The sequence below is a fragment of the Ranitomeya variabilis genome, chromosome 8 (genome assembly GCF_051348905.1).
Source record: "Ranitomeya variabilis isolate aRanVar5 chromosome 8, aRanVar5.hap1, whole genome shotgun sequence".
Classification (NCBI taxonomy): Eukaryota; Metazoa; Chordata; class Amphibia; order Anura; family Dendrobatidae; genus Ranitomeya; species Ranitomeya variabilis.
The window spans coordinates 35,832,159-35,849,665 of NC_135239.1; the positions used below are offsets into that span (position 1 = coordinate 35,832,159).

Here is a 17,507-nt window from a genome sequence, read left to right on the forward strand (position 1 = left end):
GGGGGAGCTGGACCGCAGAGTGCAGGCAAAAGGGCCAACAAGTGCTAAGCATCTCTGGGAACTCCTTCAAGATTGTTGAAAGACCATTCCTGGTGACTACCTCTTGAAGCTCATCAAGAGAATGCCAAGAGTGTGCAAAGCAGTCATCAAAGCAAAAGGTGGCTACTTGGAAGAACCTAGAATATAAGACATAATTTCAGTTGTTTCACACTTTTTTGTTAAGTATATAATTCCACATGTGTTAATTCATAGTTTTGATGCCTTCAGTGTGAATTTACAATTTTCATAGTCATGAAAATACAGAAAAATCTTTAAATGAGAAGGTGTGTCCAAACTTTTGGTCTGTACTGTAATTCATGTCTTAAGGTAGTCCTGCAATGTGTAATTAGTGGGGGTCTGACCTTCTGGTATTGCTGACCACCACTGAAAATTACTTGATGATCGCTCATGTTATGATAGTCACTTCTTACGGACAAGCCGTGAGGTGGGGAAGTTAGGGAGTCTGAGGACAAAAGCTAGGAGGGTACATGATAAACAGAAGGGTGAGACAAAGGCATAGTCAGATCACAGTCTGGGGTCACAATTCCAAGAAGGTAGCGGATCAAGACAAAGGGACTAGGCAAATGAATGGTCAAAGGCAAATCCAAGGTCGGTCAACAAAGATCATAGAGCTCAAAGCACAGAGCAAACTTACACCAAACTGATTATCATATAATGAAACACTGGCCTATATACATGACACTTCCAAAAAGACAGAAAAATCCAACAAATAGAACGGAAGCCAATGTCATGAGTACAAATTACAAACAACTTTATTAAATCATTTTTTTTAAAAAAACAACACCTCTCTTTAATTAATCAGAGTATGCTAGTGCATTACCGGGTCACCAATAAGCCATGCCCCATATACAGTTCCCCCGGACGAAGCTAACGTGAAACGCGCGTTGGGGCTCAGGACTGCACATGCAGGTTATGCATTACCTCCATTTTTCTGATGAATTTATGCATACAATATGGGGCATGGCTTATTGGTGAGCCGGTAATGCACTAGCATACTCTGATTAATCTTTATTTGTTCTGTGGCCGGTAATAGGACTTGTTTATGTGATTCCTCATTTGCTTTAGGACTTATCTAGTGGTGGACATAGATTACTATGCACTTTGCAAAGATATAGCACACAGCACTTTGTTGTTTCCACCTCAGGATCAGTCCTATATATTATATTTTGGGTGTTAAAACCCTAACTATTAGTGACATTTATTTAAAAGCAAATATACTATTGTTCCTGTGAATGTTTTTTTTTTTACCCCTATGCACTTTAGAATTTGTGAATATATAAATGGTCTGTGATACCTAATCTGCACTTGGCAGTTAATTTGCATGTGTTGTCTCCATTGTGGATATAAGAAAGAGAGGTGTTGTTTTTTTAAAAAAAAATGATTTAATAAAGTTGTTTGTAATTTGTACTCATGACATTGGCTTCCATTCTATTTGTTGGATTTTTTTTACACCAAACTGAGCAGAGTTACAACAGGCAAAGATTAGAGGCAGACAGCCAGCTAAGTAGGCTGGGAATCACTCCGAACAGGAGACACTTTTCGGAATCTCAGCGCTGATTGGACGTCTGGACTGTCACTCACCACACTGACTGCACAAGCCTCAGCACGCCCCTGTCCCAGATTGGACAGCTGAGCTGCCACTCACCACACTGAGAGGAGGAATTGTGACCGCTAATGTGCATTACGTTGGCTCGGTGTGAAAGCAGAAGTGTGAGCAATGGCAGCTTGGACTCTATTGACTTATCGCCTTACCAAAATCAGCCCTGCTCTTATCCAAATATCTAGTTCTACAGCTCAGCCATGTTCACTGGAACGGGCCTGGTCTGTGTTCATTTGGCCACGCCATGGTGTACCGAGCTCCCGTGCTTGGTTTGAACAGTCATTTTGAGCTTATAGACTCATTTAACCATTTCAATGCCCTTTAAAATGCCGCTGTCAGTGATTGACATGAACTGGTTGCCGGTGCTCCCCTGCATCTGTTTCCATCATCCTCCCAGCAACGTAATCGCTGGTGGTCAAGGGGTTGACATTGCAGCCAGAAGCTTGCTGAAGGCCCCATGTTCCTGCCATCTTGGTCCTCCTGTGAAGCGCCACATGTGGCTGGCCTTTGAAAGACAATGTCATTTTCGCCACATACCGTACTCAGTATATAGTGAAAATAATCAAACGATGTACGAATCATCTGCCTTTTCCAATTTGAAAAATAAAGAAATTTTGAAGAATATTTAGTATTATCGTGTCCATAAAAGATCGATCTTTCAAAATATAAAAATATTAAAACTGTATAGAAATTGGTACAAAAAAAAAAGTGAAACTCCAGAATTGTCATTTTTTGGTTGTCACGCTTTTCCCCAATAAAATGGAATAAACAATCAGAATGCAAAAATAAAGTTACGGGTCTCGGAATATGGCGACGCAGACCAAATATTTTTTACAAAGTTCTTTAATGTTTTTTTAACCACTAATGTATATGTATATAAAAAAAAACTAAAACCTTATACATTTGGTATCACCATAATTGTAATGACCCGAAGAATCAAAATTTCCAGGTAATTATTACCGCCATAATAACAAAACCTAAAAAAAAACACAATGATGGAATTGCACGTTTTTTTACTTATTTTTCTTCCCCGTATTTTTTAGTATATTAAATAGTAATATAAAGAATGTCATTAAGAACTACAACTCCTAAACTACAAAAAAAAAAAAAAACTTTGTACGGCCATATTGATAGATAAAAACAAAAAAATTACGGCTCTTGAAAAAAGGGAAGGAAAAAACAAAAGCGCAAAAAAATGATCGCCAGTCATTAAAGGGTTAAGATGTGCTAACATTTTGGCAAAAATATAGGAATAAAAGCAGACTAACGTAGAAGTGGTGTAATGTTAGATAAATGTGGCGCATGTTCAGACTGTCAGGTTTGTTCTATATTGACAAGATTAGTAAATCTGCTCCATTATGTTTCTATCGGTCATTATATATATATATATATATATATATATATATCCCATCTTCACTCATAATAAACGGCGTACACTGTCACCACGCAGAACATGGTGGAGTTCTGGAAGCTACAGGATGTGACGTTGTCCGAGTACGAGTCCCACAGACATTGGCTGGTCATCAGAACGTCCTCCCGGTTCTTGCTCCCTACGGCCATGTTGCAGATGAGTTTGTATCGTGGTGGCGTGACTCTGCGGACCATTTTCTTGATGTCCTCGCACAAGTTTTTGGTGAGGTCAGCAGACGTACTTGGGTCGTAGGTCACGTTCCTCAGCTTTGCTGCTAAAAAATCCTGGATAAGTTCCTTCGCTTGGGAATATGGGAATCTTTGTGGAGGATTTGCAGAGCCAGCAGGTACCTGATAAAAACAGCGTCAAAAAGGTTTTATAATGAAATGACTTTACCCTTTAGAAACCAGTCAGAGTCCTCTCATCCAGCCAAATTAGAGCTCTTGATTTGCACCGAGGAGGGGTAATGCCCGCGAAACACGTGTCTACAAATTGAGATTCTGGTTTGGCCATTAAAGGGTCGATATCGACTTTTATGATTGCTACTTCCTATAGGTGGCACTAGAGTTCAAGTCCTCTTCCTCTTAGAAGAGGAAATTTGCATATTAAAAGGTAACGTGACGCCTTCCATTATAATGTACATTTCATGCTCACGTATTTGACGGCAAATTGTAATTTATCACATAATAAAAAATATCCTATTTTACCCCGAAAAATGTACTTCAAAGCACCCGCCACTAAGTGTATCCTACGGTATAACTTTCTGGATACTGCCTGTTGTAAAGTGCAATTGGTCTCTAGGAGCTGAGACGGATTACAGACCTTGGGGGGGTCTTTGTTTCTGCCCCTGATCTCCTGTCTATCAAGTGGGAAAACAGCATAGCAAAGAGGATTTCAGTTCAAGACAGATAAGCTATTGGACAATGGCAGAATCAATGTATGCTGGGAAGTGAGGGAAGAGGAAGTTCCAGCTCCTATAGTGCTGGCAGAGTGTTGATAAAGATGAACCACCCATTTAAACCAAAAAAAAAAAAAGGATCATGAGAATCAAGACCGTTCCTAGATATATTTGACACAAATGGAATGTGTCTCTAGCAGCTAAGATGGATTACAGACAGTGTGGGTTGGGGGATCTTTGTCTCTGCTCCTGTCTATCAAATTGGATACGAGCATAATAGAGAGACACATCTTCATTTCAAGACAGATAAGCCATTGGGCAATGGCAGAATCAGTGAATACTGGACAGTGAGTAAAAAGGAAGTTCCAGCTCTTATAGTGCTGGTAGAATACTAATAAAGATGAACCTCCGTTAAAAAAATGAACATTAAAATCAAGACAGTTCCTGGATATATTAGACACAAGTGTAATATCTCTCTAGAGGCTAAGATGAAGTACAGGCAGCGAGGGCAGGTATTTGCCTCTACTCCTGGCTGTCATATTGGATAGGACCCTAACAGGACATTGGACAATGACAGAAGCAATGTGTGCTGTAAAGTGAGGGAAGAGGCAGTTCCGACTCTTATAGTGCTGGCAGAATGCCGATAAAGATGAACCACCCATTTAAAGAAAGAGAACATGAGAATCGAGACAGTTCCAGCAACTATCAGACATGTGCAGCAAAAGAAGTTCAGCTAGTGAGGGATGATGACAGCGAGTTCACGCTATGCTACAGGATTAAAGGTACGATCCCCATTTAGGAACCAATTCTTGCTCCAAAGCATCTCGTGGTATGAAAAAAAAACCTGTCTGCAGCGGGAAGGGGTTATATTGAGGATTACAGTCCTGCGACATCCGGTGTGTACGGCGCGGTCAGGCCTGATGACGGGATGTTACTTAGTGATCCTGTATTTCCAGCTTTGCACTGCGATTATGTTGCCATTTTGACGCCTCTTCCTTTATAACATTCCGCCTTTTATGTGTTTTGAGCCGTGCTTTGTGAAAGTAAATGGCGGCTACTGTGTACATAATTGTTCCGTGTAGCGAGGACTTCTCGGTGCAAACACACTTCACCGCCGATGCCAGCTGACTCCGGGCCTGTGTGCAGGACAAACAGCGGGCACTCCCTCGCTGGCTGGAATGCGGCTGACCATTGTGCAAATAGTGGATGCAAGAAAACCGCCACATCTCCTCCAGTGTTTGCGCTGCGAACCTGATGGGTGAGGTGAACTGCAGTTTACTGTACAATGTGTCATTGGTGCCGCCGCCGCACAGGTTCCCTATAAACCTCAAAAGCAGCAAGGCGCTTCTGTCATAGCAGAACTATTGGGCTACAAAGGGCCCAAATACTGTTTTGGAAAAGGTCCTCTTCTGTCTATGTCTGCCAAAATTAAAAAGGGCAGAAGAGCTCTCCTCTGCGCTCCCAGGCAACATGTCAGACCTACACCGTCCTTTGTTAAGCCAAAGACCATGTAGGTCTGAAACATGCTGCCTGGGATATTTCCTCTGCCCTTTTTTAATCTTTGTGCGGTCGTGTTCGACCACTTTTTGTGCCTTTTTATAGTATCAGATGAATAAAACTATTATTTTAAGAAGATGTGAGTGCCGGCTATCCTTTGGACTGTTGATATGTGATATACTGGATGTCTGGTGCAGAGGGTGGATGGCACAGAGGTACTTGTATAAGTAGGAGAGGTGCCGCAGCAGTCTACAAATTTATTTTTTCTTTAATCTGGTGCAGCCATGCTCCATCCATGAGAAATATTACATAAGGTCATTATTATTATGCAATGACAAAACTTGGGATATAAAGGGGTTACGTCATATAGAAAAAGAGGGGTCTCTAATAAAAAGTCCGTACCTGTTCATTGATGATGGGGATGGGTTTGCGGTTCGGTGTGCGGGCTCTCGCCTTTCTTCTTAGAGCTGCCTGATTCTGAAACCGTTTTGAGAGGAAGTTTCATCACCATTAGGCCACGTTCACACGGTCAGTATGTTGTCAGTATTTTACATCGGTATTTGTCAGCCAAAACCAGGAGTGGAACAATCAGAGGAAAAGTATAATAGAAACACGTCACCACTTCTGTATTTATCACCCACTCCTGGTTTCGGCTTACAAATACTGATGAAAAATACTGACCAAATACTGCTAGTGTGAACTTGGCCTTACAATAAGTCTTTCAATCTGCAAGAGGATTATTGTATTACTATATAACTAACTATGGTAATATATATATATATATATATATATATATATATATATATATATATATATATATATATATATATATTTATATTTATATTATCTATATATAAATCTAGTTTGGCCACTTTGTGGATACATTGCATGACTTATGTTGTAGTGCACTGACCCTGATATACAGCCTGTATAAAGTGCTCCAGAGCTGAATTCATGATTCGGCAAGTTGTTAATGGAAACTGTCAGTAGGCTTGTCGACAGACCACAATTATAGTTAGCTTCTTCCTTTATCCAATAGTTCATGTTGTAAAGCGGACTCTTTCCGGAAGGCAAATTACCAAGGCAAGTTCTATACAGACAGTAAGTCAGCAAACAATGCTGGGATGAATTCAAGGCTGAAGCCGGCAGAATTGTAAATGCAGCTCTGGACTGTCAGAATATGAACACGTGTAGCTATGGACATATGTTTTAGACAGAATGATTTTATAAATCATTTATGTAAAGGGGCTGCCTGATACAAACAAGCGATCACCAATACACAAGATGGGTGAAAAATGACTGCATTGTGGGGGGTCTGAGCGCTCGGCAAAACACGATGGGGCATTTCCTGTTACATAATAGGAGCAACAGGTTGGATTCCCGACCTATTTATTCCCTATGGGGCTGAGGGGAAAAATCAAGTACTGCGTTTGGCAGCTTTAAAGGAAATGAATGGAGCTGAAGTCAAACATGCGCATTGCTGCTCCATTCTAACAGAGATAAAAGTGCTTCGTGCAGACCCCAGCGGTCAGACCCCCACCAATCATTATGTTTTCACCTATCCTGTGCATAGCTGATAACTTCTTTTCACTAGACAACCCCTTTAAAATGGTCATTGTACTTTCAACAAACTTTGCATAAATCAATAGTACAAGAAAATACCACAACTCTTGCAAGATATCTTATAAATAATAAATATGCTTCTTTTTCTCCACTAATGAGCCACTTTCCTGCCTTCTGAGCACCTTATTTACTCTGAAAAGCAACTAAGATCCATCTTACTCAAGACAAGACTGACTGTCAGCTCACTGCATATCAGAATACAGCTGCCTATTGAAGTCAATGCAGAGGGTAAAAGGAGGGGAGCAGAGTAAGAGACACACACAGACAATGCTGCTGCTTTCTAGTAAGTGTTTTATTTAACACCATTATTGGATTCAAAGTTACACTACGGTACTCGGAATGGCTGAATAATGTTCTTAATTCTGTTTCTGTGCTACATACAGGCAGGAGAGCAAGGATCCCCCATGTCTCTGTGTGCTACGTATAACATGTACAGTATGATGGCAGATAGTCTCCACCCACCAGCTCAGAGACAAGTGGAAATTGGAGGAAGCATGCAGGATAGGAGTCATATAATGGCCAAAAATAAAGTAATTCTTCATGTATGGATTATATAATGAATTATTTCCATTACCCGCATCCACACTAGCGCTGGCTCTTTTACCTTAAGCCTCATTGTCATCCGTTGAGCGGCCAGAAGACCGGACAGACTGATGGATTGTGTCGTTTTTTTTGGTTCTGTAGGTTTTGAAGGTCCTTCACTTAGCAGAGGTTTCACAGTTGAGGTTCCCCTGGAGCTTTGGGTCACTGCAGGCTTAAATAGACAAAGTACTGTAGAATCGATTATTATAACTGCCCCAATCCTCATATCCCCCCGCACCACAATGTACGCATAGGGGTAGGAAGAAGAGTTTAGCTCTATATTTATTAATGTGCCTTCTTTTTAACTGTGCCCTTTAGAATTGGAACAATCTGACATTTTAGAGATTTGTAAAAAATTGCAGAGACAAAAACCACGGCAATGTTCAATAAATAATATCAGACAGAATGTTTCTCCATCTGTGCACAAAAGATCAGGATACAAAACTAATTAAGTCATTAAAACCAACGTCCTAATTACTTAGAAACAATAAGTAATTTCCATCAGCGGAAACGGTGACCTAGCGCTGACATCCATTACAGGTAGGAGAGATAAGCCCAATACTTATTGTTTGTCTTCTCAGACTGGGCTCCCTGTCAAGGAATTAACCTCTAGAGACTTGAGTCTGGCGCATTTCGGGACTCCACGGGGGCCCTCACACACTATAGGCAGCAGTCTGTCGAACGATTAATTGGCCAATCATTCCGCCGGTGGATATGTACCCCACAATTCCTCAGAGCCCCTCCGCCGGACTCATATAGCCATGGCATCTCTCGCCAATAACAAAAGGATAAGCAGTCCGAAATCAGACATGCCAGATCCTTCTCTCCTGAGACATCTGCCGATGCCACCAATACCGGAGGGTCCGGCCAACGTTGGCCTAATGCTGAGTTCACGTGTAAACTTAGCCTAATATGTATAGGGGCATTTAGTGTCACTGTCCAGTTAGGACCCCTTCTTCCCATAAAGAGAGCCACTCGCCCCTTACAAATCATCTGTTGGTGACCATGTACCCAGATCCATGTCTGTAATACAGATAATAAAACGTGGTCAAAAGGCCAAGTTTAAGGACATTTCAGAAGGTTTTTGCTGTGTATGTTGTGTCTCAGGTGTAGGAAGAAATGACTTGTTAATAAAGGTTTCGCTGTGAGGCTTCAGGAGTGCATGTACAATGTCTTGGGTGACGCCCCTCTATAATTGTCATCTACAGTAATAGTGAGACAACACCTTTAAACCCACTCAGTTTTTAAAATTAAAGGGGTTATGCCATTTATTATCTTCCCACAGGTGATAAATATATGATTTTCAGGGTGGGGGTTCTAACTAATGGGTTGAAAAAAAAAAGGTTCTGAAAGTTCACCATGTGGACTCAGTGTTCTATGAGTGCTACCGCTTCATTAAAGAGAACTTTTCACTGGATTTTTTTAATTTAACCTGATCCCGACTTCTAATTGTCTCTGCTCTACTGATTCTGGAACAGTTATCCTTTTTCTTCTGTGATCCTCCATTCCAAAGTTACGACCGCCAAGGTAGTATTCGTGTAAATTGCCCCTTAGATCTACTGGGCGTACACAACAGAACGTCTGTGGGTGGGGCCGTGTTTTGATTGGCCAGTGTCAGAGGAGAAAAGGAAAACTCCCACAAAGAAGTTCTTTGGTACATGCCCAGTCGGAGAAAAGGAAAATTTACACCATTACTGGGGGGCATAACTTTGGAATGGAGGGTCACAGAAGAAAAAGGAAAACTGTTCCAAAATCAGTAAAGCAGCACCAATGGGAGGAGGTGCACAGTGTTAAGAAAAAAAATCCAATGAAAGATCCCCTTTAAGGGATTATTTTATTAAAGAAAAAAGTAATAGGAATTAACTTGAGGGTCTGATCAACTGGATTTACAGACCACTTTGTTCACACGTAGTACTTTAAGACACCTGATCTTGTGACCAGTGGGGGCAAAGCAGATGGACCCTCAACAATCATACCTCTACTCCCTGTGGACAACCCCTTTATTGTAACCTAGATTAAATAATGACATTTAAAGGGGCAACATCATAATGTGCTCCCGTCTTCTTCCCTTTAATTGAGCGAGCGTAGCCCACCGCCTTCTACACCAATATCGGGAGCTTCTCTCATCATTCTGCAGCACGAGCCCCATAACCCTGCATTAACACATGGGGATCTGTACACACATGGCGTCTTGTGGTCTTACATTTTTCACAGCTGCAGGATCACTATCCCGATTAGTTGCTCGAAAAGTTACACGCGATAGTTTCACGGCGCCGAGTTTCTTGCTCTCAATTGTGGCGTCCATCATTCCAGAGGATCTAAGGATCTAAAAACAAAAGCGTCCAGAGTTGAGTTTGTAGCTTCTCTTTCATTGACACTTTAGCAAGACAGAGTCTAGGTGAAACAAGAAAAAAAATAAAGTCCGACACTTTAACATCATTAAAAGATGTGAGCAGCTTTCGTAGCAATTTTTTAATGGATGTATTTTGGGCTAAAAATTAGTTTTGTATTAAAAATGTTACCCCGTTTGGCAAACTCTCCTGTCAGAATCAGCTCGACCACTGACCATGGGTGGTGTATTGCAAGTCAGCCTCCATCAAGAGAATGGAACTAAGTTGCAGTACCACAGACAGCCTGTAGCCAGGGGTGGTGCCATTTCTGAAAAAAGTGTTTTTTAATTTATTTTTTTTCTTGAATCTAGAACAAAAAATGTAATTAGGAAACTTCCTTTTACCCAGTGCACCATTTTCTATAGTATATTCTGAATTCTACTCCTTGTCAAAAATATGGAACCTTATAAGAGAAACTTCCACTGCAATCTCTCTAAAAGACCACTTATTTATCCAGACCACATATCTAGCTTCTTTTTTTTTTTAGTTTTACCATGTTTATGCATATTGGTCACCTTTAGCTTGTTAAGTGGCAGATCCAGTAGGTTAAAACATTAACATTCATTCCATAATTTACAATCCAATAATAGAAAACCAGCTCGACATTTTCCGACACATTTCGAACTTTATTCCCAGGTTCTTCATCTTTGCATAGGTCGTTTTGATCAAAAACCAAGGAGTAGGGTGTGAAACGCATAGGAAGATCGCAACTATGTTTTGTCCCATTGGATTTTAAATTATGGAATGAAAATGTACTGTATGATTCTTTGTTTTTCAATTAATTTTAGAACGTTGAATTTTTTAATATTTTTTTTTTCAATTTACTTTTAGAACTTTTTTTTTTTTTTTTTTAGAATGTTGATTTATTTATTTATTTATTTTTGGGGGAGTCTATTATTTTTGGAGCATTGATGTTTTTAACCTGGTGGACAGGTGTTGGATTTACCTCTTTCCAAGCCATAGTCACTGCTACCACGGCAAAGTCTGTTCCTTGCACTGCCCTCCTCATGAAGGCATACATTTCCGTGCTCAACAGAGACCACATTTCAGTGCATTTTTGGGTGGTCCTCCAAGCGATGTCTCACTATATATAATAGTCTTTTCTTATTTACTACCAATGATCAAATTGTGAGAGCCCACCTGCCATGACAAGGTGACCTCATTAACATTGACCCTACACTGATATTTGCCGATCCCCCCCAGACATGCGCGTGTACTGAAACCTCTCCCCTTGCATTGGGGAAAAGGTAGGACACCCCATACATATTAGATGGTCAACTGAGCAATGGCCGGCAAATCCAACATTAATCTATTGTGTATAACCAGCAGAACTTTTCTTCCTTTAGGGACAATTTTTTTTTTTTTTTTTTTAATTTAAATGCTAAAAATATTTTTTTGCAATTGGGTTTAAAAAAAATTAAGCACCCTTTTGCTGTTACAAGCTCTTTGTTTCACTGCACATTCAACTTTGCTGTGGTCAGAAATCAACTTAAAGGAGCTAAAAAAAGTTAAAAAATATAAGAGTTACAAACTCCCCATTAGACCATCATAAGGGCTCACTGATAGATCCTCAGTTAGCTCATTCTGGAGCTAGAAACAGACACTGCAACGCAGAGGATAGAGAATGCAACCCGTGCCAATTTTTTAATGAAATCCAATTGCAAAAATTATATTTAGTCCCAAATGCTTGTGTTTAAGCAAGAAAAAAAAGGAATAATATAATTTAAAATGATTCCAATATTCGGTATTTGCATGTGTGAGTGTTCTGCGCCCAGACTCTACAGGTTTCCCATGGAGTGCGTAGATCTTACAATTCTTTGTGCTCTTACATCCGTTCCTCCGTCGCCGCTGTGACTCCTGGATGAGCCCCTTCCAGCGTCCGATCCCGAGGTCTCCCTGCAGCGAGCGGTGGAGCAGACTGGCCGCTTCCTGGAGGAGCGTTTAATACTCCGCTCTGTTTACACGTAGGTTTCCAACGCTCTTGACTCGCTATCAATTACACTTTATTTTGACGACTTCATTCGGCTGCTGGTTCTGCAAACATAACAACAGAACAGGCGAGTTATGGACGCCGATACAGGGCGTGATTAACCCCTAATGCAACAGACAGTTTTAGCCTTAAAGGGACATAAGAAAATGACTTATTGTTTAAATCAGAATGTTTATTAAATGTAATTTTTCAATCTACACTGTGTGCAGAACTATTAGGCAAGTTGTATTTCAGAGGATTATTTTTATTATTGATCAACAACTATGTTCTTAATCAACCCAAAAGACTCATAAATATCAAAGCTTAATATTTTTGGAAGTTGGAGTGGTTTTTTTTTTTAGATTTGGCTATCTTAGGAGGATATCGGTTTGTGCAGGTAACTATTACTGTGCAGAATTATTAGGCAACTTAATAAAAACCAAATATATTCCCATCTCACTTGTTTATTTTCACCAGGTAAACCAATATAACTGCACAAAATTATTTAGAAATAAACATTTCTGACATGTAAAACAAAACCCCCAAAAATGAGTGCCCAATATAGCCACCTTTCTTTATGATGACACTCAGCAGCCTTCATCGATAGATTCTGTCAGTTGCTTGATCTGTTTACGATGAACATTGCGTGCAGCAGCCACCACAGCCTCCCAGACACTGTTCCGAGAGGTGGACTGTTTTCCCTCCCTGTAGATCTCACATTTTACGAGGGACCACAGGTTCTCTATGGGGTTCAGATCAGGTGAACAAGGGGGCCATGTCATTATTTTTTCTTCTTTGAGACCTTTACTGGCCAGCCACGCTGTGGAGTAGTTGGAGGCATGTGATGGAGCATTGTCCTGCATGAAAATCATGTTTTTCTTGAACGATACCGACTTCTTCCTGTACCACTGCTTGAAGAAGTGGTCTTCCAGAAACTGGCAGTAGGTCTGGGAGTTGAGCTTCACTCCATCCTCAACCCGGAAAGGTCCCACAAGTTCATCTTTGATGATACCAGCCCATACCAGTACCCCACCTCCACCTTGCTGGGTCTGAGTCGGAGTGGAGCTCTCTGCCCTTTACTGATCCAGCCTCTGGCCCATCCATCTGGCCCATCAAGAGTCACTCTCATTTCATCAGTCAATAAAACCTTTGAAAAGTCAGTCTTAAGATATTTCTTGGCCCAATCTTGACGATTTATCTTATGTTTCTTGTTCAAAGGTGGTCGTTTTTCAGCCTTCCTTACCTTGGCCATGTCCCTGAGTATCGCACACCTTTTGCTTTTTGTTACTCCAGTAACGTTGCAGCTCTGAAATTTGGCAAAACTGGTGGCAAATGCCATCTTGGCAGCTTCACGCTTGATTTTCCTCAATTCATGGGCAGTTATTTTGCGCCTTTTTTGCCCAACACGCTACTTGCGACCCTGTTGGCTATTTGCCATGAAACGTTTGATTGTTCGGTGATCACGCTTCAAAAGTTTGGCAATTTCAAGACTGCTGCATCCCTCTGCAAGACATCTCACAATTTTGGACTTTTCAGAGAGCCCATCAAATCTCTCTTCTGACCCATTTTGCCAAAGAAAAGGAAGTTGCCTGAACAGCTTGGAGTAGGACAGCATGTATAAAAAGTATCATGTGATCAAAATACAACTTGCCTAATAATTCTGCACACAGTGTAGATTTTGGCAATTTTTATTTTTGTATTTCGAAAATCGGTACATATAAAAAATATATATTTAGCAATTTTACAATATTGACAGTGACCACTGGAGCGGTTTTTAGACTTCTACTTCCTGTTTTGTTTTTTGTTTTTACAGAAGATTTTTCAAAAGTCTCATTATCATCACAGGCAGGATTACTATGACAGGTAACATCTCTATAAACAGCTATACACTGTACTATACACTATAAACGATGTCACAGTTCACAACAATAGAAAAAGAAGTATGGAGCGCACTCACCGGAGTAGAATTTTCATGCTTTTATTCGGACATACAAAAAACTAGGCAGGGAGAGATGTGGAGACAAACGGACTAGTTTTTTGTATGTCCGAATAAAAGCATGAAAATTCTACTCCGGTGAGTGCGCTCCATACTTCTTTTTCTATTGTTGTGAACTGTGAACCATTTTTTTGGATGCGGCACCCAGGTGTATATGGGGATATATTATTACGGCTGTAAGCAGCTAAGAAGGGTTAGAGACATTAGGGTCTAACGTATTGCAGCTGTGCGGAGGTATCTTGTTTCTGTTTTTATTACTGATGTCACAGTTCACCTCCACCTCCTCCCTTCACAATGACCTGACTGCAGCAGGGATTGTCGCCCACTCTTCCGTACAGATCTTCTCCAGATCTTTCAGGTTTCAGGGCTGTCACTGGGCAACATTGAGTTTCAGCTCCCTCCAAAGATTTTCTATTGGGTTCAGGTCTGGAGACAGGCTAGGCCACTCCAGGACCTTGAAATGCTTCTTTCAGAGCCACTCCGTAGTTGCCCTGGCTGTGTGTTTCTGGTCATTGTCATGCTGGAAGACCAAGCCACGACACATCTTCAATGCTCTTACTGAGGAAGGAGGTGACTGGCCAAAATCTCGAGGTACATGACCCCATTTATCTTCTCTTCAATGCCATTCACTAATCCTGTCCCCTTTGCAGAAATGCACCCCCAAAATATTATGTTTCCCCACCATGCTTTACAGTTGGGACCGTGTTCTTGTACTCATCTTTCTTCCTCCATACAAGGCGAGTGGAGTTGATACCAAAAAGTTCCATTTTGGTCTCATCTGACCACATGATCTTCTCCCATACCTTCTCTAAATCATCCAGATAGTCATTGGTGAACTTCAAATGGGCCTGGACATGTGCTGGCATGAACAGATAGACGTTGCATGCCCTGCAGAATTTTAGTCCATGACGGCCTCGTGTGTTACTAACGGTAATATTTGAGACTGTGGTCCCAGCTCTCTTCGGAACATTGACCAGGTCCTCCCATGTAGCTCTGGGCTGATTCCTGACCATTCTCAGAATAATCCTTACACCAAGAGGCCAGATCTTGCATGGAGCTCCAAACTGAGGAAGATTGACAGTCATCTTGTATTTCTTCCATTTTCTAATAATTGTGCTAACAGTTGTTGCTGGCCTATTGTCCTGTGTAGCCCATCCCAGCCTTGTGCAGGTCTATAATTTTGTCCCTGGTGTCCTTAGACAGTTCTTTGGTCTTGGCCATGGTGGAGAGGTTGGGGTGTGATTGAGTGTGTGTATAGATGTCTTTTATACACGTAACGAGTTATAACAGGTGCAATTAATACAGGTAATGAGGGCAGAGTAGGAGGCTTCTTAAAGAAAAACTAACAGGTCTGTGAGAGCCAGAATTCTTGCTGGTTAGTAGGTGATGAAATACTTATTTCATGCAATAGAATGCAATTTAATTATTTCAAAATCATAAAAATCATGCAATGTGATTTTCTGTTAGATTCTGTCTCACAGTTGAATTGTAACTGCAATAGAAATTAGACCTCTCCATTCTTTGTAGATGGGAAAACTTGCTAAATATATATAAAATGAGTGTATATGTGTGTGTACAAGTGCTTTTCACTAAATTAGAATATCATCAAAAAGTTAATTTATTTCAGTTCTTCAATACAAGAAGTGAAACTCATATACTATATAGAGTCATTACAAACAGAGTGATCTATTTCATGTTTATTTCTGTTAATGTTGATGATTATGGCTTACAGCCAATGAAAACCCAAAAGTCATTATCTCAGTAAATTAGAATACTTTATAACACCAGCTTGAAAAATGATTTTAAAATCCGAAATGTTGGCCTACTGAAATGTATGTTCACTTTTTTGTATTGAAGAACTGAAATAAATTAACTTTTTGATGATATTCTAATTTTGTGAGAAGCACCTGTAGGTTACAGAAAAGACCAGATAATGATCCCATGTACTGTAAGCCTTGCAATTCACTTGCCTTCCATCAAATTTGGTGAATTAACAGTAAAGTTTGTGTTGTCAGAAGAGACTTTAAACCCATGTGCCTCTAATGTCTAATATAGCCTAGGTGACATGATGTGGCACTGGAGCAAAATACCCTGTGCACCCCCATCTCTAGGGTCGTCCCAACCACGGATATGCTGGAGTTGAGCTGCCATAAAATAAACCCACAGGTTTGGAACTGCCGGGCCACCAGCACTTTTATCTCTTTGTAATGTTTCCAGCCTGAATCGTGGATTTTGCTTTCCCCCAAACAGGCAATTAATTTAAAAAAAAGTATCTCTGGGATTTCCAGATTGGAGAGTTGTGCCTGACGTATATCAGTTGAGGCATCCAGATCATTTTTATTAAATTGGCGTGTCCCACCACTGACAATGGTGATCTAGACCAGGCGTCCCACTTATGTTTATAGTTGGTGAGGTTCGGGGTAACATTTAACCTCTCGTAGTCATTTCCTTGTGCTGTTATATTTAAATTCAGAGTCCACTTTCAGACCAGAATTAGTATAGTGAGGAATATTATTTCCATTGTCCAATGAAAGCAGATCAGATTGATTCCAATTGATCTCTAAACCTGAATTTTTCAGTGGTCTCCATCGCTCTATAGTTAGTGGGTACATTTCTAGAAATGGGGATTACAGACCCTCCGCTTCCATTTACTGGGACCTTAATAAACATTTATTATAAGTCCACTATATAATTATAACGTTTGCATCAAGTTTCCTTTTTGAGGTTTTAGACTAATTATTGTTTCATAAGAAAGAAAATGTCAATCCAGCTATGCTGTGGAAAAGTAAAGTCCAGCTCCGCCGCATGCACTTATTAGAAATCAGCTATTCTGTGGTCATAAATGAGATCGGCTGCAGAGAAACCTGAGATGAGATGTTTGGCAAAGGACCCGGTTGTATGTGAGTGATGGTCCCGTTCCGTCAGGGCATACGGCCGAACCCCCACCCCACATCAGATTTTGAAAACAATTACGTGATGGAAAAAAAGAAACTGCCAATGACTTCTCTAGGGCTAAACCCAAAGGAATTCTCCCTAAATGAAGCACTGTGCAGGGGTGTGATAGCAAGATTAGCAGAACAATTAGTCCGGGGGTGTAGACAACGCCTCCTGGACTAGTCGCCCACTGATTTGCATAACCCCGGCTAAATTAAATGATTTTATGGAAATTGATGAAACCGTAAACAAAAGAAAGGAGATTGTTGAAAGCAATAGAAAGAGTGGGATAAAGACATGGGGTCAGTTGGTGAGACATGAAGGAGCTGTCGGGTTTCCTTTAAATACTTGGAAGTTTACCCCTCCCTATCCTGTGACATACTATTACACAGTGGCAAAGATGCACTTAAAGGGGTTGTACAGTAAAAACAAATTATTACCAATCCACTGGATAACTTATTGGGACCCTCATTGATCGATAGAATAGTGAACGTTTATCCCGTTACAATGGAGTGTCATGGTCGACTCGACCACAGCTCCATTAATT

The 17,507-nt window shown here is 40.6% G+C and overlaps 1 protein-coding gene across 2 annotated transcripts; it reads right to left on the reverse strand.

Annotated features, from left to right (window-relative positions):
* Positions 1 to 2,504: 2,504 nt before the first annotated feature.
* Positions 2,505 to 12,046, reverse strand: LOC143788668 (dynein light chain Tctex-type 4-like). Of its 2 annotated transcripts, none has more exons than XM_077278488.1 (5): positions 11,891 to 12,046; positions 9,875 to 9,997; positions 7,694 to 7,843; positions 5,869 to 5,943; positions 2,505 to 3,421 (listed from the first exon to the last, which is right to left on the reverse strand). In XM_077278488.1, exons 2-5 carry the CDS (start codon positions 9,977 to 9,979, stop codon positions 3,074 to 3,076), a joined length of 678 nt encoding a protein of 225 aa, XP_077134603.1. In that variant the 5' UTR covers positions 9,980 to 9,997; positions 11,891 to 12,046; the 3' UTR covers positions 2,505 to 3,073. The 2 variants fall into 2 exon arrangements, with proteins under 2 accessions (XP_077134603.1, XP_077134604.1); XM_077278489.1 differs by having other exon boundaries at positions 11,873 to 12,046.
* Positions 12,047 to 17,507: the final 5,461 nt, after the last annotated feature.